This window comes from Esox lucius, chromosome 13 (genome assembly GCF_011004845.1).
Source record: "Esox lucius isolate fEsoLuc1 chromosome 13, fEsoLuc1.pri, whole genome shotgun sequence".
NCBI classification, from domain to species: Eukaryota; Metazoa; Chordata; class Actinopteri; order Esociformes; family Esocidae; genus Esox; species Esox lucius.
The window spans coordinates 17,428,591-17,451,919 of record NC_047581.1 but is presented as its reverse complement, the minus strand read 5'-3'; the positions used below and the strand labels follow the sequence as shown (position 1 = coordinate 17,451,919).

General features: G+C 38.5%; 1 protein-coding gene across 5 annotated transcripts in view; it reads right to left on the bottom strand.

Annotated features, from left to right (window-relative positions):
• Positions 1–8,035: 8,035 nt before the first annotated feature.
• Positions 8,036–23,329, bottom strand: part of rhobtb2a (Rho related BTB domain containing 2a) — a 31,307-nt gene continuing 16,013 nt past the window's right edge. For all 5 annotated transcript variants that reach the window (XM_020052869.2, XM_010875995.3, XM_010875998.3 and 2 more), the window contains exons 2-10: positions 22,529–22,730; positions 20,996–21,099; positions 20,693–20,878; positions 18,913–19,856; positions 18,632–18,750; positions 18,320–18,470; positions 16,181–16,269; positions 15,803–15,908; positions 8,036–10,824 (exon numbers count right to left, since the gene is read on the bottom strand). In XM_020052869.2, coding sequence (XP_019908428.1) covers positions 10,619–10,824; positions 15,803–15,908; positions 16,181–16,269; positions 18,320–18,470; positions 18,632–18,750; positions 18,913–19,856; positions 20,693–20,878; positions 20,996–21,099; positions 22,529–22,730 — 2,107 coding nt within the window. In that variant the 3' untranslated portion in view covers positions 8,036–10,618. The remainder of the gene's footprint in view (positions 10,825–15,802; positions 15,909–16,180; positions 16,270–18,319; positions 18,471–18,631; positions 18,751–18,912; positions 19,857–20,692; positions 20,879–20,995; positions 21,100–22,528; positions 22,731–23,329) is intronic.

Genomic DNA, 23,329 nt, shown 5'->3' with positions numbered 1-23,329 from the left:
CTCCAGTGGCAAGATTTGCTTAAAAGAAGCAGAATAAATTGTGTTTACTGTAAGTTGACACCTCTAATACCTCAATGCAAAGCTCACAAGGTTATGTAGCTTCAGAGATTACATATCGCCAAATCGCGTATCATGCATTGATGGTAGGTGAGATGAGCCAATACATGTTTTTACCTGTTTTAAACATGTGATTTCCCTTGGCAGTGAAACTTTTGCAAACATTTACCATTAGGTATGCTGTATAGCAATAGATGGTGAATTCAATCAACATAACAGTAAATAATAATTCAAAATGCATCTACATAGTCTTGTGTGTTTAATGGACCATGGTGTTAAACAGGCTATTCATTGGAGTATTCTGTGGAATAGATTTAAGTAAACCATTGCCAAGGATACCCTCTGTGATCCTAATCTATTTCGCACTGGTCATTATTCAGTGATAAACACAACTTCAGTCACTTCCAATGACTTTAGCTCTAACCCAGTCTTGACCCCCATTAACACTTCCTGACATCTGAAGATACATCTAAATGTGTAACATATGTTTTCAAATATACTGCCAATTAAAACAAACGCCTTATACTGTTCACCATTGTGTTATATCAAAACTACTTCACATCCATGATGTGTAAATGCATCTGGAGCTTTACGGCTCAATTAGTATCAAAAGTATTTGTTGAATCATTACTTAGCTGTTTCTATGGACCTGAAAAGTCAAAATTGGAGGCTGCATTTGCTGGACTTCTGCCCATTCCACTCCATCACAAATCCACAGCAGACAAGCATTGGAGGTAATGAAGTGGGTGGCACAGTGGGTGGAGCTGGCAGTGACTGACCGCTGCTCTGCAGCGCTGTTCTGTTTCTCAGTCACTGACTACTGTAGCGGGCCCTAAATGCACTGCTTGCTGCACTACAGCGACAGCATGCACGCTGGCTAAGAACGGCCCACCCACCCACCCCGGAACTCGAGCTTCCACAATGTACTATAAGTGTTTTTAAAAGTGTCAGGGAAAAAGGGAATACCATTCCAAAGCCCAGCAAATAAAGTTTGTATTGATTTGATCTAACGTGTAATCTGTTTTGCTGTCTGCCACAGATTCTGGCAATAAAAGGGAATCATGTAAGACAGCATTATAGATAATACGACCATACATCAATTGGGGTTTGGCTGACATAAATAAGGGCAATAGATCATGTTGAAGCTAGACTGCTTAGCTGTAGAATTTATAAACTACCTCCTAAATTGAAGTGGCATACAATTCATTTTTGATTTAAAGATATAGGATTTGGTCTGAGTTGATTTTGTTTCAGTTTTTACCTTCTCTAAGGTAAATAATGTATTTATGGCAGGAAATCATATGCCATAAATGTGACCTGTAACATCAGAAGTTAACGCTGTATTTTGTTCCCTTTCAAACCAGGTCTTCATCTTTGGTGCTTAAAATATAAGTAGGCTAATGCTAGGGATGTGCTGGTGGTGTCTCCTTTTGAAAACATGATGAATGACTGTACGATTCATCCGTGGTTAGCCACTACAAATTCCAAATAATTAAATGTCCTTGTATTCTGACAATCTGCAGTTTCAGAGTCAAATACATACTGATAATGAAGTAACAAAATCATGTATGGTGTTGCATAAAACATCTTAGTGAATTTTTGTTAAGCATAATGTTTCAAAGACAATATTCCTGACTAAAAAAAAACATTTCCTATTATGTAATTATTGAGTCATCTTGAGCTAACAAAACACAAATAGTAGCTAATACAGTGATCTATGCAACAGTCCAGTATAGCTACACTTCATTATAACAAGACTGCAAATATAAACATTAGTAAGTATGTATAGGACATATAACATCTATATAATAAATTAATTGGAATTCATATCAAAATCCAGGTGGGAAATCTAGGCTAGGACACATTTGTCAAAAGAATATAGCTACAGTAAGGTTCTTGCACCATCCCCTGGTGAACATTAGTAATAACAACGATGAAAGAGAAGAATATGAAGGCCTCAGAGAAGTGCATAGATAAGAAAAAACTACGGTGACTCAGAAGGCTATTGTTGTATTATTGATTAGAGATTGATTAATAGGTGTATTGCACAAACAAAGGACACATTAATTCATAATCACTACATTCACTTGAGTCCTTAACAATTATTATAACAATTTAACTCAGATGTACTTTAGTGCTCTCTAGTGTTAAAACAAAAAAAGTTCTGAATTATGTTTTGAATCAGATACACTACAGAGACCTATTCATATAGCGCCAGGCAGACAATGAAACTCTCTGTACTTTGTTGACTTTCTCTCTGTGTGGAAGATCACAGAGGACTAATAGGCTGACTTTTAGGTGCCTAATAAAGAAAAGGACAGTTACAAGGCATTCATCTCCCAATGTAATCCATGGTTTAGAAAGTTAACATTAGCAACGGATATTGCATTTTGGTTTTATACTGAAATAAAACAAAGCAGATGCACCTGGCCGCCGCACGGTAGGAACCTGCATACCTCATGTGGCATCATAGCCTGTATGCAATAACTAAGTGGATATGTGTGAGATAAGATAATTAATTCATGCCATGCACGGCTATTGGAAAGGCATCAAAACGACAAGTCATGAACTGAGACATCCATGTATAGGCTGCTACTTTATATTTATTAAATAAACATAATTTACATATTTCAAGAACACATGCTACATAACTCCATATTTACAGCTCCTACTAAACAATAATACATACATACATAAATAAAAACCTGATGACAGGGAAAAATGTGAGACCAGGCTATTAACACAAAGAAAATATTCAAGTTTGAAATTCAGCCATTTCAACACAAGGCTTCGTTATAACTATGCAACTGTGATAATGCAGCAGATTCCTGTCCTGGTGCTGCTACAGGCTCCCTTTGGTTTGTGCTTCTCAAAAACAGTGATATAGCACCTGTGGAAAAAGGCTTGAAAGGTACTGAGTTATAAGTTTACCTTTAGTCTAGTCACAATATATTAGCAATTTTAAACACCTGATGTTTTTTATTCATTAAACTATATCTGTGAAGGTTAACATGTCATAAAACTCATATGCAATTCAATTAAAATTAAGGAAGGCTTTCAGTTGACATTATCCAGTGTGGTTTTAAGGATACTGGTAAGCCTATGTCCAGTACAGTGCACAAAACAGATAGTATCCATGCTTGAATACGTACCAGTAAAAACTGGTTTTATGTCCCTGGCCACATTATAACAAGCTGTTTTTAGCAATTTGCCATTATGATCTACAATCCATAACTGAATGCCCAAAATTATGATACTGTGAAATTATGATTTCTCATGAGTTTGTAAGGAAGTGGTGACTACCATTAAAAGTTGTTTACTACTTAAAATGTTGTGGATAGCAGAAAATATTTAGCAATGCTTTCATATGTATACACATTAATTCCACACTCATAAGAAACACTTAAACAAATCCTTCAGTACCATGGTACACTGACACATCTTCAGTACACACAAACTGGTGACAACAGTAGCCATATCTACATAATCTACATTCATTGTCTCACACAAACATTATACATTAAGGCATGAGGTGTCTTTTCTTGGATGCAGTGCATCAGCAGAAGAGGCTTCATTAAAAATAAACTCTGATGCATTTCAACCACAACATGTCAAGTAGAATAGTTTCAACTGAAAAGTGAACAAAAAAAGGGAACGGATGCTTGAATCAAAGCAATAGTGCAAGCATACATTCTATAAAGTATGTATACAGATAGTGATTAACTGAAGCTGTATTAACTATTCAGAAAAATAAATAAGTTCAAAAATTGCAACACAATAAACAATTTTACAACCCAAAGATTACTTTACTATTTGGCAAAATAAATATATTTGCCACTGAGTACCATCTATACTCTGATGTATAGACAGTAATATATATATGTATATAATAAAAAATATATACATTCACTGCCTAAATCTATACCTTATATTACAGATTATTTATCTGGATCAGCCATGTAGTCTATTTTGAATATATAAGCAACGTTCTGAGATACAATATAAACTTTCTAAATGAATTATTGGCATATTTAATTAATTCAGAGTATGTTCTATGGCTGTCATAAGGGATGTATAATTTATAAGTACATAGAAGGGAAGAATATCCTATAATAACCTAAAGCAATGTTTACAATTATTTTTCCATCAGAATATTTGTCAGTAATGTACATTGGTTTGAAGGGGCTCCAGGTCATTCACAAGCTGTATGTGCCACTTTTTTTGATTTTACAGCAGTTAAAATGCATAACATACATGTAATCAGAAGACAGTGCAAGCATTTGGAGAAATATGAAGTTTGCTAATACCTATCCATGAAACAACAGAAAATCTATTTTAACATTTAACATTAAGTGATTCAAACATATTACATACTGAAAGGGATGTTACATTTCTTTGAAAATACATTCTAAGCCCCCTACTGGGTTATCCCCACCCCTAGTAACAAATAGTATTACCCGTTCAGTTGTTGGTTGACAAGTTTCTTGTCGTGGAAATTCCATTGACACGGTGTAGGACTGTAGCAATCTTTTGTTTTTACACATGCACAACGATGTCAAATAGAATATTAAACTTTTCTGTTATTGTCTCAGCAATTAAGCTAGCGATATTAATACATTATCCAAATCACAGCTGTGGATCCACCATAGAAATCTTCGTTTTGATAATACGGACAGCCTGTAATGAAGAATTTGGGTTATTTGGCATAGCATCCTGCATCCCATTCCTGGCTCTCCTCTGAAATTATGAGGGGTCGGTCCGGTTCTGGATAGGAGAAAATATAAAAACTAAATGTATGCAATGAATAATCTATGTAAGTAGGTCTGGATAGATGTCAGCTACATATCTAGCCACAGGGACTAAGAATTTGCCATCTCTTTAGGACCAATAAAAAAGTAAAAGATTTATAAACCATGTTGGCCTGGGAAACATTTGTCAGATTACACATCACATTAATGGCCAAAAACATTGATCTTGGGGCAACTGGGGAGCTGAGTTCTAAAACAAATTAACAAACACATTTACATCATGTTTTAATTTAAATGTATAATAGATGTGTGTGTTAAGTGTGTGTGTATTTATATTTATTTATATATATATACACAGTGGGGCAAAAAAGTATTTAGTCAGCCACCAATTGTGCAAGTTCTCCCACTTAAAAAGATGAGAGAGGCCTGAAAAAAAAAATCCAGATAATCACATTATAGGATTTTTAATGAATTCATTGGTAAGTTCCTCAGTAAAAAAAAGCATTTGGTCACCTACAAACAAGCAAGATTTCTGGCTCTCACAGACCTGTAACTTCTTCTTTAAGAGGCTCCTCTGTCCTCCACTCGTTACCTGTATTAATGGCACCTGTTTAAACTTGTTATCAGTATAAAAGACACCTGTCCACAACCTCAAACAGTCACACTCCAAACTCCACTATGGCCAAGACCAAAGAGCTGTCAAAGGACACCAGAAACAAACTGTGGGAGCAATTATAAGAAAATGGAAGACATACAAGACCACTGATAATCTCCCTCGATCCAGGGCTCCACACAAGATCTCACCCCGTGGGGTCAAAATGATCACAAGAACCACACGGGGGGACCTAGTGAATGACCTGCAGAGAGCTGAGACCAAAGTAACAAATGCTACCATCAGTAACAAACAGGGACTCAAAATCCTGTAGTGCCAGACGTGTCCCACTGCTTAAGCCAGTACATGTCCAGGCCCATCTGAGGTTTGCTAGAGAGCATTTGGATGGTCCAGAAGAGGATTGGGAGAATGTCATATGGTCAGATGAAACCAAAATAGAACTTGTTGGTAAAATCTCAACTCGTCGTGTTTGGAGGAGAAAGAATACTGAGTTCCATCCAAAGAACACCATACCTACTGTGAAGCATGGGGGTGGAAACATCATGCTTTAGGGCTGTTTTTGTGCAAAGGGACCAGGACGACTGATCCGTGTAAAGGAAAGAATGAATGGGGCCATGTATCGTGAGATTTTGAGTGAAAACGTCCTTCCATCAGCAAGGGCATTGAAGATGAAACATGGCTGGGTCTTTCAGCATGACAATGATCCCAAACACACCGCCCGGGCAACAAAGGAGTGGCTTCGTAAGAAGCATTTCAAGGTCCTGGAGTGGCCTAGCCAGTCACCAGATCTCATAGAAAATCTTTGGAGGGAGTTGAAAGTCTGTGTTGCCCAGCGACAGCCCCAAAACATCACTGCTCCAGAGGAGATCTGCATGGAGGAATGGGCCAAAATACCAGCAACAGTGTGTGAAATCCTTGTGAAGACTTACAGAAAACATTTGACCTCTGTCATTGCCAACAAAGGGTATATAACAAAGAATTGAGATTAACTTTTGTTATTGAGCAAATACTTATTTTCCATCATAATTTACCAATAAATTCATTAAAAATCCTACAATGTGATTATCTGGAATTTCTTTTCTAATTTTGTCTCTCATAGTTGAAGTGTACCTATGATGAAAATTACAGGCCTCTCTCATCTTTTTAAGTGGGAGAACTAGCACAATTGGTGGCTGACTAAATACTTTTTTGCCCCACTGTGTGTGTGTATATATATATATATATATATATATATATATATATATATATATATATATAGAGAGAGAGAGAGAGAGAGAGAGAGAGAGAGAGAGAGAGAGAGAGAGAGAGAGAGAGAGAGAGAGAGAGAGAGAGAGAGAGAGAGAGAGAGAGAGAGAGAGAGAGAGAGAGAGAGAGAGAGAGAGAGAGAGAGAGACACACACAAAGTGCCTTCGGAAAGTATTCAGACCCCTTCACTTTCTCCACATTTTTTTGTTATAGTCGAACCACAAGGTTAATAAATATTTACTGTGTATACATTAATTGTGCCTTGCAATAGTACTGAAACTCTTAAACAATTCTATCAAATTACTGAATTTAAATGATGATAATTATTTTCGAAAAAACAGTGACACTCCAAATGATTGTACATTTCTTTCATGTTGGGATATATTTGTAATAAAAAAATATAAACTGAAATCTGTTGCTTGAGTAAGAACTCAATCACCAAAAAATATTTAATAAAGCTACCTTTCGCTGTAATAACAGTTTTAAGTCTTTTGGGCTAAGTTTGTACCTGCTTTGCACACATTGTCCGAGTGATTTTGGCCCATTCTTTTTCGCAGATTTGCTCCAGGCTCTACACGTAGGTTGGACGATGCTTGTTGACAGTAATTGTCACATAGTGCCACAGATTCTCAATGGCGAAAAAAATAAATATATATATATATATCACAATAACCTGGTTGCATAAGTGTGCACACACTTAAACTAATACTTTGTTGAAGCACCTTTTGATTTTATTACAGCACTCAGTCTTTTTGGGTAGCAGTCTATTACCATGGCACATCTTGACGTGGCAATATTTGCCCACTCTTCTTTGCAAAAGTGCTCCAAATCTGTCAAATTGCGAGGACATCTCCTGTGCACAGCCCTCTTCAGATCACCCCACAGATGTTCAACTGGATTCAGGTCTGGGCTCTGGCCATTCCAAAATGTTCATCTTTTTCTGGTGAAGCCATGCTTATGTGGATTTGGATGTGTGCTTTCGGTCGTTGTTGTGCTGAAAGGTGAACGTCCTCTTCCTCTTTCTAACGAACGCCTGAAATTTTTGTGCCAAAATTGCCTGGTATTTGGAACTGTTCATAATTCCTTCCACCCTGACTAAGGCCCCGGTTCCAGCTGAAGAAAAACTGCCCCAAAGCATGATGCTGCCACCACCATGCTTCACTGTGGGTATGGTGTTCTTTGGGTGATGTGCAGTGTTGTTTTTGTGCCAAACATACCTTTTGGAATTATGGTCAAAAAGTTCAACCTTGGTTTCATCAGAACATAACACATTTTCACACATGCTTTTGGGGGACTTGATGTTTGTGACTGAACCATTAGTCCACTCTAATTAAACTGTTAAGCTCCTTCAAATTGACTAAAAGAATGCTAGCCTGTCTGAGGCTTCTCTTACAAGTTCTTCTTGTTTGAGTGCTGAGTTTTGAGGGACAGACTATTCTTGACAGTGTCTGCATGGCGCAATGTTGCTTCCAACTTGTTAATAATTGACCCAACTATGCTCACTAGGAAATCCAATCACTTATACATTATTTTGTATAATTTCCTTGATCTATGCAGTTGTATTACATAATCTCTGATATCTTGATAATGCCCTTTGGTCATCAGTTTCATCCTGATTCACAGCCTCATCAATGATCCTTCAACAGGGGAATTTTATCCATAAAAGTCATAGCAATTTAAATGTTTCACAGGTGGTGGCCAGTGACTTTTGTGTCCTCGATAGAGGAATTATGTAAGAAATATACTTCAGTTTGTTATTTCCCTTACAAATATTTCACAGCATGAAACCAATGTCACTGTAAAGTAATTGATTTTGAGTTGTTTTAAAATAAAATGAAAAAAATATGAAAATGTAATTGTAGAATTTGTAATTCAGTATTATCAGAGAGTTGATCAAGGGTCTGAATACTTTCGCGAATACTTTTTTGCATATTACATTCTCAAAAAATACCAAAAAATTCATTACATTTTCCATGTTTTCCAGTGGATTATAACTTCACAGGAAACAGGTTGAGGTGAATACATTTGCATCTCTACCTCGGTTTGGTTTACAAAAATCTAATAAATGTCACCTACTGTGAAATGCTGTATGTCAGTTTCACCTCGAAGATATAGACCAACACTGATTTATTAATAAACATGGCCATGCTGCTGGGTGGTAGCATTTTAAAATAAAATCTTGACAAGAATGTGCAGGTCATCTCATAGGAAAAGACATAACACATTTTGACTGAAAAATCAAAGTGGGACATTAGTATTTACTATTTTAATATCAAATATATGACACTGGCTAAAATTATGACATTTAAATGTATGGGTAAGCTCTGGCTATTGTCTTTCATGTCTGAAACAGGGATTTCTACTGCTGTGGGGCTTTAAAACAACTTCTGCTTTGCTAAATGTCTGACTATAATTTTGGGTCAACATTGCCATTCTTCACCCACCTTCCTAACAACTTCTAGTAGTGCTGTTATTATTCTCAGCATATGATTTTTTTTGACATATATCATGACACCTATGTGCACATTATAATTGTTGCCTCGCTCAGTGCTCTCATCAGGTTGCTGATACAGGTGCAATCTGAGAACAGGCCATTATTAGGGTTGTGAGAAAGCATTTATAGATAAATAACAAAACTAAGGACAGTTGTACTTCTGAATCAACCAACAAAATGTAGTCACAGGGATATCCTATATGAAAAAAGGGAAACTTCTAACAGGCAAAGTCTTTCTCAGTACAGACACCGCCATGCTTGTATAGCCTGTGACACCACTGTACCAAAGGAGGACATGCTATACATGTGGACACTTTAAGACTAGGAGTTGGCCTACAGGTTTCTGAAAAGAAGCTGATGCATTGCTATATAATGTGGAATGACAATGCTCTGGTTGACAGTGGCATTAACCATTCATCGCTATGGTTCAAGATATGTGGCTAAATATAGTATATCAGACCATCCTGATAAACTACCATTGCAGATTTGAAGGAAAAGAAAACTTAGCAAAGTAATTCAATTTTGTTTATCAAGTCATTCCATTATTTGTTCAGTAAATGCTGAACAATATTCTGTGATACTCATCTTAACAACAGATTCATATTCTGTGAGTCTTGCATCTTAACAACAGATTTTAACTGTGGCTTTGTAAAAGAAAGCCCTTTTCTTTCAAGTAGCCACATGTCACAAGAGAACATCACATGTATACCGGGGTATGTGTTTACACTCACATAGTAGATTTCAGTTGAGAAATGTGTATTAGATATAGAGTAACTACACAAAAGTTGACTGGCTTCAAAGCAAATAATTTAAGACATACTTCTGTACACTAAGTGTTTTCCTATTTGCAGGCGGTCTAGAGCAGTGTCACATATTAATAAATAATCTGAAATGCAGACCTGATGTATTTTATTTATTTTGAGTGGTTACTACATACAGCCAGGTTCGGTAGTTTGTACAAACACTTAACGGCCAAGTGTTGTGTTACTGAGATTTGATTTCTGTGTTGCTATGCCAATCATTTGTCTGGTGCAGCGGCTAAACACTAGCAAGTCAATTCAAGTCAATCAGGGATTATCATGCTTAGGATCACAGTCTGTACCTTAAAGCAAAATCTCCTTGTGACTTGTGCAGTTCCCCCTGATAGTGTATGCAGGAATTTCATATTGAGAGCTCAAAATGTTAAAATGCAGCTAATCTTAGTAGTTTGAGCTTCATTGTTTTGCATTGCAATATGACAGTATATGTTAATACAAAAAACAATAGAGCCTCATTTAATTCATTATCCAATATAGCTGACCTTGCAAATCTTGGAGTGTGTAGCTAGGTTGCAGATGGAAATGAGAAGAGGAAGGGCCTGAATTAGTGGACCTAGGCCTGGCCAAAAGTGCTGATACTCAGCTTTCTCAAGTAATCTCTACATATCCCCACAGACAGCCTTGTATGTACCCTGAGAACCAATTAGATGACAGAATTGGAACCAGAAGATGAGGCGTTGGCAGAGGGAGTAGATGGAAGGTTCCAGAACAGCCACTTGCGTTTACATTGCCTCCTCTGGTACAGGTAGTCCTCTTTGTCCCGCTCCTTCCGTGCTCTTTGGTAGTGGTCGTCCTCTTTCAGGAACCACACTGGTGGCCAGCGGTGCTTCTCAAAGTAGTCCTGGTTTTCTGCAAGAGTCATGGCCCAAAATTAGTAGGTTCAAATGAAGAGAGATACAGTGGGGAGAACAAGTATTTAATACACTGCCGATTTTGCAGGTTTTCCCACCTACAAAGCATGTAGAAGTTTGTCATTTTTATCATAGGTACTCTTCAGCTGTGAGTGACGGAATCTAAAACAAAAATCCAAAAAATCAGATAGTATGATTTTTAAGTAATTAATGTGCATTTTATTGCATGACATAAGTATTTGATACATCAGAAAAGCAGAACTTAATATTTGGTACAGAAACCACTGTTTGCAATTACAGAGATCATACGTTTCCTGTAGTTCTTGACCAGGTTTACACACAGCAGCAGGGATTTTGGCCCACTCCTCCATACAGACCTTCTCCAGAACCTTCAGGTTTCGGGGCTGTCGCTGGGCAATACTGACTTTCAGCTCCCTCCAAAGATTTTCTATTGGGTTCAGGTCTGGAGACTGGCTAGGCCACTCCAGGACCTTGAGATGCTTCTTACGGAGTCACCCCTAAGTTGCCCTGGCTGTGTGTTTCGGGTCGTTGTCATGCTGGAAGACCCAGCCACGACCCATCTTCAATGCACTTACTGAGGGAAGGAGGTTGTTGGCCAAGATCTTGTGATACATGGCCCCATCCATCCTCCCCTCAACACGGTGCAGTCATCCTGTCCCCTTTGCAGAAAAGCATCCCCAAAGAATGATATTTCCACCTCCATGCTTTACGGTTGGGATGGTGTTCTTGGGGTTGTACTCATCCTTCTTCCTCCAAACACGGCAATTGGAGTTTAGACCAAAAAGCTCTATTTTTGTCTCATCAGACCACATGACCTTCTCCCATTCCTCCTCTGGATCATCCAGATGGTCATTGGCAAACTTCAGACGGGCCTGGACATGCGCTGGCTTGAGCAGGGGGACATTGCGTGCGCTGCAGGATTTTAATCTATGACGGCGTAGTGTGTTACTAATGGTTTTCTTTGAGACTGTGGTGAAGGTAGTTCTGGGCTGATCTCTCACTTTCCTCATGATCATTGATGCCCCACGAGGTGAGGTCTTGCATGGAGCCCCAGACCGAGGGAGATTGACCGTCCTCTTGAACTTCTTCCATTTTCTAATAATTGCGCCAACAGTTGTTGCCTTCTCACCAAGCTGCTTGCCTATTGTCCTTTAGCCCATCCCAGCCTTGTGCAGGTCTACAATTTTATCCCTGATGTCCTTACACAGCTCTCTGGTCTTGGCCATTGTGGAGAGGTTGGAGTCTGTTTTATTGAGTGTGTGGACAGGTGTCTTTTATACAGGTAACAAGTTCAAACAGGTGCAGTTAATACAGGTAATGAGTGGAGAACAGGAGGGCTTCTTAAAGAAAAACTAACAGGTCTGTGAGAGACGGAATTCTTACTGGTTGGTAGGTGATCAAATACTTATGTTATGAAATTCAATGTGCTTTATAAAGAAAAATAAAAAATATATAAAAATACAATAGCATAAAAACAAATACTCAAATGTAAATCCAAATGTATCCATCAGAGCATATACACTTGGAGGAGACCGGGTCCTCCAGCCAAATGGATTGGGCAGGTCACCATATGAATGTTATCTTTAACAGTTACTAGTTACCCCTCCAAAATTGTAATCTGAAATGTAACTTTTGGATTACAAAAACAATAACATAATGTGGCCAAAATGTATCAATCCCCACATAAAATTGCTGCAGTGCACTTTTTCTAAAACTACAATAGGACATGTAAAACAGGAAAAGCACACAAAAACATGGAATAGAAAGGTCACCCTTATTTAAGTCAATTATAGTTTAATTGGTGGATTGATGGCCACTGTGTGTACAGGAGCAAAAGCATAACAGTGGCTTAGAGGACACATAGCTATGCATTCCCTTCATCACATCTGAGGCAATCATATATATAAAAATATTTGTTGTTTGAAAAAATGCATGCAGCTTATTTTGGTGAATTTGGGACTTAAATTAAACTGACATTACTGACATCTACAGAATGCTCCAAATAAGGGCATCTTCTAAAACACAAAAATTGAAATGTTTATGTAATGAGCCACACAGTACACTCAAATGAAATGCATATAGATGTTTGAAAATCTACAACCTGGGTCACATCAGATCAAATCCCAAACATTATAACAACAACAGATGTCTTTGTAACTCAGCAACATGAATGTTGCCGAAAAACTGGTGTGTGTATATATGTACAGTTAGGTCCGGAAATATTTGGACACTGACACAATTTTCATAATTTGGGCTCTGTACGTCATCACAATGGATTTGAAATAAAAAGCTGAGATGCAATTGAAGTGCATCGTATGGAACGTTTAGGAATTGCAACCATTTTCATACACAATTGGACAAATGAACACAATCACAATTATTTTATTTTTTTATATTTTATATTCAACTAGCATGCAGAATGAAGAAATCTCTACCAATGAATAGGGTTGAACATCCTCTACGATGAAGTCAAATACCAGATTATTAACACAACTTTGTGAGGTATGTGGTCAACCTGGTTGGAATTTGGCTTGTTTTAAAGGTGTATGGAATGACCCTATTTGGCCTGCCATAGATGCCTGTGCATCTCTGCACTCCACCATATCATCTGCCGGACTTCCTATTCAGGGTCTTCCAATGATTGTTATGGATCCTCTGAAAAAACAAAAGCACAAAAAAGTTTTACTTAACTATGACACTGTTAGTGCTTTCACAAATAAAGTGCATAAAAGGGTGACTGCAATCAGGGAGAAAACTAAATAATTTATTTTGCCTAATATTATTATGGTTATGATACAACCATTATTGATCATTTGTAACAGACAAATGTACCAAAGCTTGAATCCTACGTTGATATGTTGAGTCTGTATACCTATTGATACTTCAGGAATATTAAATATAAATGCCTTATGAGCTTAGTTAAACTATAACCTGAATCTGAACTCAATACAATCTAGATTTTCCTGCAATGTTAGTTAACAAAACCTGAAAAGCTGGTATTTTAAAATAGGTTAACTAATTAATCCATAATAATATACAAACAGCCCTGGTCATGACAACATCTTAAGTGACAAACAGAGTGAAAGCTGTTTTGAAAACTAACTGATTTCGGTAGCTAGCTAGCTATCTTAGCCAAGTAAATCTCAGTTGTGAAGAACTGCCTAGTCTCTTCATTCGTTAATACATGAAAACAAACCCTGCTAAATTGTAATTGCCAGTCAGGTACTGTATTTATTATTGGAGCAGCTTATACAGTATAATCCTTTGGATGTATTATTTGATAAATAAGCCATTAATCAAATTTAAATAAAAAACTTTTTTGCAAACGTTCATTACTGTATTGATGGAGAAACTGATTATTTGGACGCATCAAATTTTAAGCTTTGATAAAGCATTTAGAGTAAGGGCCAGGGCTGTTCTTGTTCCTGGAGAGCTAACGTGTAGTTTCAAATCTAACACACCAAGAATAATTAATTGGAAGACAACATTAATAAGTTAGTCAGAACAGCAGTTGGGAGAACCTACAGGACTGTAGATCTCAGTAGGTAACAGTATTGAGAAGCTCAGGTTTCAGTGCAGTTTTACCTTTTTTTAATGTAATTTTGTGTGATGCAAGGTATTGCTAAGACCTCAAGTCCTAATAACTCACCTGCAAACACCAACATTTTCTTCTTTTTTCCAAAGGTTGTTTAGTGGAGGCATGTTAATCTTTAGCAGACTTCACCTCCCCCACTTATCAAGATGCACAGCCACAGTACCTCGCACTGGCTTACACCATTCACGCTGGGCTATAGTGCTTTATCCTTGCTTTCATGTGCTTCTTCAAGTAGATTCTTGGGAGGGCTACAGCAGCTTCACCCTTGCATTGAACTGTTATGTTCCTGACAATTTCTTCTTTGAACAGAAATGTATCTATTTAGTCCTCTTGCTAGGAGGTTGCAGGAATCCACTTGGTGATTACCTCAAGGTGCACATGTACTAAATAATGACAGAAATAGGCTTGTGAAACCGGAAACAAGTTTAATGGTAGCGACCATAAATCTGCATTTTCGACAGTGAGATTATGTTGAAAATAATCTGCCGCCATCTTAGACACTACCTTCAGTTTATATATATTACATACATATACATATAACTTTATTGGTCTAAAGCAGAAGCATGCACACCAAATTATTACCAAATTATTATGCTTGCCTGCAAGTGCTTCTTCAAATGTCAAGTTGAATCTTCGGAGGCTTACAGCACCTTCACCCTTGGCAAACATAACTTGCACTGAACTGTTATGATCCAGTTCTATTCTTCTTTAAACGGAAACCGATAAAATGTTAAAAAGCTTTCAACAGTCAACAGAAATTGATTGTTGAAATGCCAGCCATGAAGTGCAATTCATTACTGGGCCATTCCGTTTGTTTGTCTTCAATGATCCTGTTGTTTCGCTAAGGACGGCAGAATAATCTTAAAGTTTTATCTGTCATTTTTTACAGTTAATTTAAATGGTAATTGAGAAAACAGCCAAAGAGAAAACAGACAACTGTGTAATTGAAATTATATATTTTCAGTAGACATAACTTCTGATTATAAATCTATTAATCTTAAAAGTAATCCACTTGTTTTTGAAAAGTATCTGTAATAAAAAATATTTGCTGGTAACATAGCGCAGTTTCAGTTTTTTTTGTAATACATTTCTTGTAATATAGAATATGTATCCATCACTCCACAAACCTGCCAGCCAACAGCAATGCAAGCATCTGACCAGCCACAAAGACTGACTATGACACTACAAACCTGTCTGATTTTCTTCCCTTTTCCAAAAGACTGCTGAGCACCGTTGCAATACCAGCACCTGGACTCCTGGCTGCAATGATGCTGTACTGCAAGCCAGTGACTAAAGACTCCTGTGCCATTTTGGAGCCCCTTCATGCAGATATATTTAGCTTATGTTTCACCGGTATTACCTGTGGACTTGGCCTTCATGTCACGAGGGAACTTCCGGCAGACACTATTATAGTTGGTGCAGATGTGGTGAAGGCACCAGCCAGTCAGTTGTTGGGCACAGTGGAACTGCCAGAGACATGAGACATTTCAAAAGACATGTAGCACACACAACCAATAAAAAGTTTGGGGTCATTTGTGTCCTTGTTTTCAAAAGAAAAGTAGATTTTTTTGTCCATTAAAATAACATCAAATTTACCAGAAATACAGGGTAGAAATTGTTAATGATGTAAATGACTATTGTAGCTAGAAGCTTTACATTAGAAACAATTGAGGTTGAAGTAACAATATAAAGTTCTATTAGCCAGAAAATTGTAATAACAACAAGGTTTTGGTCATACCTGAGCCATATCCAGGTACACCAGCACATCTCCGTCAATATCAGCCCCCATCACAGCTGCCTCCATTAGTACTGTAACTGTGTATAGCTCTGAACCATGAGGCATAAAAATACATTGATTTGCAAAAGTGCTCAAATTCTTTAACAATTCTCTAATTTTAATGAATTATAAATTGTAGCTGTCGGATGCAATCCTAGTAAGTGAAAATGTTTTATTAAGGATCAATGCTATTGTTTCCCCTTTATGTCTCGGCTAAGGCTTCAAAACAACTGACCAATTTAAATGTAAACTTTTTATTAAATTAAGCACACTGACCAAATATATCAGTTTACCACATAGTGTATCGTGATGGAAGAAAGCATTGATTAAAATATATTTATTCACTTGGTTTAAATGTCCAGAATAAATGGATGGTCCTTTTTAAATGTAAAGCTGTATTATTTTATTTTTTGTGCACAAAAAGCAAGAGGTCAATAGATAATTCATCTGATGCCAACACAAGACAGAGAATACTAAGCTCTGCTCGCACCATGGGACCGGTAGGCTATGTAGTATGGAAAAGTGAGAAAGTGCCAAACTGCAGATCAGAGTAAGCAAACAGGTTTTCATTCAGATCATGCAATTACTTTCTTCTCTGCAGAGATAACAGATACAACATTTAAGATACTTCATTTAACTTAAAATATTTGACTGAAAAATTGTTTGCTTCCTGGGGGATGAGGTAAGAAAAGCATGCCTTGACATTAAGTTCTAAGTCTTAAAGGGGCCATATGTAAGATTTTTACTAGCATAAATGGCAGTTCATGTTTTAAGTTAAAGTTTCAAATATTGTTTCCTACAAAATAATTCAGAGTGCCTGAGATACATTTAAATGTTATCGCCGGTGTGTCTATCCTATTGCATTGATGTGCGGTTTCCTCATTTTCGGTTTAGACACTAGCTAGTCAGTACCCCCACTCTAAACCACCCTGGGACTAGCTATTCCTATTCTCTTTCGGTAAGGAAATGGATGGAGGAGACAAGTTGTGTCATTGTTTAAAATTCAGTCTTGTAAACATTAGAGGAAGGATTCCACACACTGTACCTTTAATATATAATCATGACTTCCAACTTTTTAAACACCTGGTTTGCAGAACCATATTGCCCATGGGATTTCGAGTAGTATAATAACTGGGAACATCTTTCCTAATTATTTCTTATCCTGTCTGTCTTCACTTAACTGATTGACATAACCAGTTGCGCGCTCACTCTTTGTTTATGTTTGTAGCAGCTCCCAAGTGACAAATAATCACAAGCAGCTTAATTATTAAATATATTTTTATAACATATGTATCCTTTAAATTTGCATTATCTATATACTATCTCAATAATATATTATGCTGTAGTTAGCATACCCTCTGAACTTGTATGGCTGCAGGGCGGCAGCCATACTCACACTGTACATTTTTTGGTGTGTTAGGTACTGTAGTAGAGATCAGCAACTTGTGACTTAAGTAAGACAACAGGAAATATCAGGTATTGCTTCCCTGACAATTGTGGCCATTCATCTCCCCACGTTTCCTGTGTAACACCCAAAACAACATGTTGACGGTCCTTACACAGTAGCACAAAAGCATGTTGACTGTCCGACATAATAGCAAGCTTGTGTCGGACCTGTGTGGTTCCGCAGGAAGACATTGATTTGGACAGCAGTTAAGACACAGCATATTTAGCATCTCATTGGACATCATTTTATAATATTCTATTTCAGGAAGTAACAAAAATAATTAAGTTCATAAATGTGACACCCACTAAATACTTTTGCATGGCGCTGTAACACAAAATTAACAAAACAAAAAAATGTACTCTGTTGGTGTGCCGAGCTTGAAACACCAAGGGTGGGTAAAAGGGTCTGTTAAATTACCAAAATAATAAAACCTTAACATTTTCTATTCAGAAAACCAAATCTTAATTCTCATAGGAGAATTATGCAAAGTAACAGAAACAGACACATACATGCCTAGTAGACATTACTTTCTGTGACTTTATGTAACATTTGTTAGGTAATTTAGCCTTACTGTGACTGTAACACAACACACATATCTGCATTATAATTTCAGTGTGCCAACAACATGGTGTTATGTTTGAGGGTGTACCTACCTGTAAGCGCAACCAGGTGTGGGAGGCAAAGACGGTTGGCAAGGACAATGAGCTCCATAGCATCCAGGTCAGTGCGGGAACAGAAGCGCCCAGTGTACAGATACTCCAGCACGGCCCTCATACTGCTCCGAGTTGTGTTAGGAAACAGCACCTGAGACAACAAGAGGCCCAACATTTTTCCTTCCCAGTACACAAGTTCTTTAGTTAAATTGTGTGTTCACTTGTTTTTTTGTTCTTTCTATGGTAAACAACAAATAATATATAACTTCACAATCTGTAGCTAAAGAAAGATGGTGAAAAGTATTGACTAACCTCTTTTGTGCTGCTTTCAACAAAGGGTCCCCCAAACATAGCTGCCATCCAGTCACAGCTGGAGATGAGCAGGGGCTTATGAGCCATGATCGTTTCATCATCAAGCTTGAACACTACATCTGGAAAACAAAAAGAAATCATACTGCTACTACCTTCTTCGTAGTGTAATACTAAAAGTCTTAGAAAAATTCTATCCTGTTTTTTTCCCCCTCACCTCTGTATCTCTGAGGGGAAACTCTTATAACAGTGTAAAAGTCCTCAGGATTATAATTTGCTCTCACCAGAGAATGTGCCTTTGGCCAGGCACTCTTTGACTCTGTTGGTACGCCTTACATGAAAGGCTTTGGTAATTTCCTGGTTCATGAAGGCCTCATTGTTAAGGATGTTGGCCACCATCATGCGAAGGTCAAATACTTCCAGCAGTTCAGCAATGTGTGCAATGTGCATTAGCTCTTTCTCATGCTCGTCCAGCTGGCCTGTGTACAGGTAGCGCAACACAGCACGGAAGGGTCCCAGCTGCATAGACTGGTCCATGTGCACCACGGTCATAGGCCTGGGGCTGTAAGTCACTGGGTCATCCACCAGTTCCTCCTGCATGCTAACAAAAGCCCTGCTCCAGGTAGACAGCAATCTCCCCCTCCGGCTCCCATCGGAGTCCCTCAGGGTATCGTCACTGGTGCAGGCCCGCAGGTTTGCCGTGTCGCCCTCGTCAGGGCTTTCACACACATCAAAGCTGGCAGCACGCATCAGTAGCTCACGGCCAGAAAGAGCAGTGGCACGGGCGGGCTTCTCAGCCTCTTGAGAACGGGCGTTCAGGATGAAGAGGTCGTAGAACTTAGAAGAGGATGTGGCCAAGTATATCTTGTGGGCAAATATTCTCTGATTCTCCTGCAGGATTAGGATGACATCAGAACACAGTGGGTCTTCCAGAAGACGTCCGGGATGCTCCTCAGTTGTGGTGGGAGGAGGTGGCACAGTGATGATTGGTGGTGGGGGTTTGGGAGGCAAGAAGGGAGCCTGGAGGAGGGGGCGCTGCACATTGCGCAAGTGAGACTTCCAGAACTGCAGGTGGCGCCGCGATATCAAGGCTGCACGGATGGCATTATCAAATACATCCTTTACTCCAAACTGAGCCACAACACTTGTTTCGTAGTATGGGACTCCCAGCTCTTTGGCCACTTCACGACCGCGTTCTGGAGGCAGAATCTCATTAGATTTAATGGGTCTGAAAGACATGACCGTGAAAGAGGCCAAAAAGAGGACAAAGGTTAAGTGAATTTCCAGACTAAATTGATTTGATTCAGACCAGCATTAACATGAGAGTAAAAACATTATTGACTGTACATTTGTGTAAAAAGCTTCTAATGGGGACAGATGTTCACCTGCAGGATATTAGGGCACTATAAAATCTGTTTAAATTCTGAATCCTGCAACCAACCCATAAATCTGCAAATTATAAATCTGCAAAATAGATTATTTCAAAAAAAATTGTTAGGCCTAGCAATGTCCTTCAGCTTTCAACCTAACTGTAACCCACCCGTTCTTTAGCCAAACAATATTTTGTGACCCAATACCTGCCTGCACCTTGGATATAATTCTGGCCTAATAAATATGACAATGCCATCTAGCGCTTGTGTTGACGTAACGTGCAAGCATGTACGTGAATGTCTGCGGACGAGGCTTGCTCATGCTGGCACAGACGTTGTCATGGAACTTTGGTCATCAACCAGCGCATCACCACTACTAGGCTGGTAGGCCTGTTGGAGCGAGCTCTCGGTATCTGCCAGCATGCTGCCGTGCCTGCAGTGCCCTAGCATTTTTCTTTATTGAATGCTAGCCTCTGCACATACCGCAACAAAATCAAAAACCTACAAATAAATGTTAATGTAGATTCAATTAAACGGCGCCCTGCAATTTTTCACAACGGTTACGTTATGGAGTGAGTGAAAATAAGATCTCTGCAATGCGTAAATGATAGGGCCCTAGGATATAAACTTTAAGTTGAGATGCTTAAGACCCTGTTTTAAATTGAAATCACTGGACTTAATAGTTGTAGTGCACCTTGCTAGTGGGCGTCGTGCCCTATTGACTGCTTCCAGGTCAGCGTAGCGTAGGTCCAGCTGGCAGCCTACCAGGATGACAGGAGCCCGGGGACAGAAGTGCTTGATCTCGGGGTACCACATAGTCTTCACATGGTACAGCGAATTGGGGTTGGCGATGGAGAAACACAGAACCACCACATCTGACCTTCAGTGAGGAGTGGAGTTATGAGACGGACAGAAAGAAAATGTCCAGAAAATTGTAGTTTACATCGCACCAGTTCCAAGGCTCCTATGGGTAAACAGTATGGTTAGCTGATCTCACCTTCCGTATGCAAAGCGCCGGTCCTTGTGATGGTCGCCGAATGTGTCCCAGAGGCGCAAGGACACACTGACGTCATCCACCACATCCCTAGATCGCTCCAAAACCTGACAGGAGAGACATTTATCACAACCAGTATACCTGACTCTAAACTCTACTGTGCAACTTTTTGAACTGATGTCTCAGAGATTTCACACTTGACAGGCCTTTTAATTGAGGCAATTGGTTGGATTAATAATGATGATCTTAGTGTTAGATCTCAATATGTACAGGTACATAACATGACTACTGACAAACATTCTGTAAATATAATTGAAGCTACCAAGAGGCCAACAACAACCTTTCTGTTAAGAACTAGACCCTTCCTGCATTTTACAATCACTGTGTATGTTCTCCACAAGCCTGAGTTCCGAGGTAGGGTGGCAAGATGTAAACCATTAAAAAAAAAAAAAAAAATACATCCAAGCCTGTATAAATGTTGCCAGAAGACTTTGAATTTCCAAAGATAATGTTGGAAATGCATTTTGGTCTAATGAGACCAAAGTAGAAGGTCTGAATTCCAAAATATATTTTTGGTGCAGGGACAGTGGCTCTGGCCAGGATTAAGAGGACAATGACAAGTTCCAAATATCAACATACGAACTGAACTCTGTTGCCCTATTCCAGAAAGCTGAAGCAAAAGATGAATTTCACCGTTCAACACATCAATCTGAAGCACACAACCAAGTCAACCAAAGAAAGGCTTGCAAAACAAGATCAATGTCCTGGAATGTGTAAAGTAAAAAATGTAATATAGTGACTGAACTTCTCCATGTCCGATACCCTGCTTGGAAGTGTGGTTCAGTTAAGCCACGACTCGCTGCGTCAAATGCATCTACGGCATACCAGCATTCAGACCCAAGATGTCTGTCGGATTTGCTGCTCTATTAACTTTAAGCCAAACAGCACAGCCTGTTATCAGGGAGTCCATTATCTGCAGTCACCCGTTGAGAAGCAACATACAACTCTCTGCAATGCTCCCACACACAAAAAAGGTGGTAACAACCATATATTTTTATTGCACTTGCTATGAATTTGACCCATGTCTACTTGTGTGTTCAAAGTCATTCAGAACAGCCCACACACTCTTGCTTATGTTCATGTCCTGTTGCCTAAAGATTGTCTTGGCCACATTTTCCCTAATGTTTTTGAAATGGTTTCCCCGCAACACAGTGTCACCCAGCACAATACAATTATTGTGACATGGCACCCCACAACTATGTAGTGAGAATTAAGAAAAATATATAAAGCAAGAATATAGCAAAAAAATTAAGCAATAATATACATAACACTGTAAATTAGCAGCAGTTTAAAAAGATTACTGTAAACAAGCAGCAACAGCATTCAACATTGTTTTCTTTCACTGTTAAATTGAAATGTAGACCAAATCTGATCCCTTCAGACCCATTTGTACATATGTAAAACGTAGAAACAATAGAGAAAACAGAAGAAGAGAGAGCTTTTTGTAAAGAAAACAGCGATAGCTTCACCACTCACCTCCTGGCAAACTCTGTACTGGTCTATGGCCCAGACAGTAGGGACATGTGTTGCAAGCAATTGGTACTGAGTGAGTGTGGCATTACAGGCCCGGGCACAGATAAGACGGGTCTTTCCAACAGCATTGTCCCCTACCACCACACACTTGATAGTCTCAACGTTTGGCCTCTCATAGTCCATGTCAGAATCCATCAACTGGGGCCTGTCAGGAGGAGAAAAGTAGAGTTTGATAAAAAATACAAAGAACTGATCCACTAGAGAGCAAATTATCATAGATATGAAATGTTTGCATGTTACATATATATAATATATTTAATACAAAAACATAATGACCCCCCGCCCCAAATCAAAATTATTGAACTGGTTACCTGACCACTATGGCATAAAGAACCAATATTGCAACTAGCCATAAGACTGCTTCATCTGAATCACACTTTCTCCCTGTCTGAGTGCCTCTGCCAATTCAGAAATCGCTGGGGGTTTCGTTCATCAATCACAGGTATGCATTAATATGTGCATAAACCATTTACATGCAAAGTTTGATATTTATCAACTAAAAAACATTTCCTTCAGGGTTTGCAAATGTATGTACAGCCATGATGTATACATGTACACGGTGCCACGTGGTGGAATAAGTGAACTTCTTGTCAAAAGAAGCCTAGTTAATGCGGAAAAAATGTGTGAATAAAATTTGTGAGACTAATAATGTAATGGACTAATGTATAGTTTTTACAGTTTACCCTTTAAGAATTCATGCAATGTTTCTTGCATGGGAACATTTCTGTTTGTCATCATTTGACC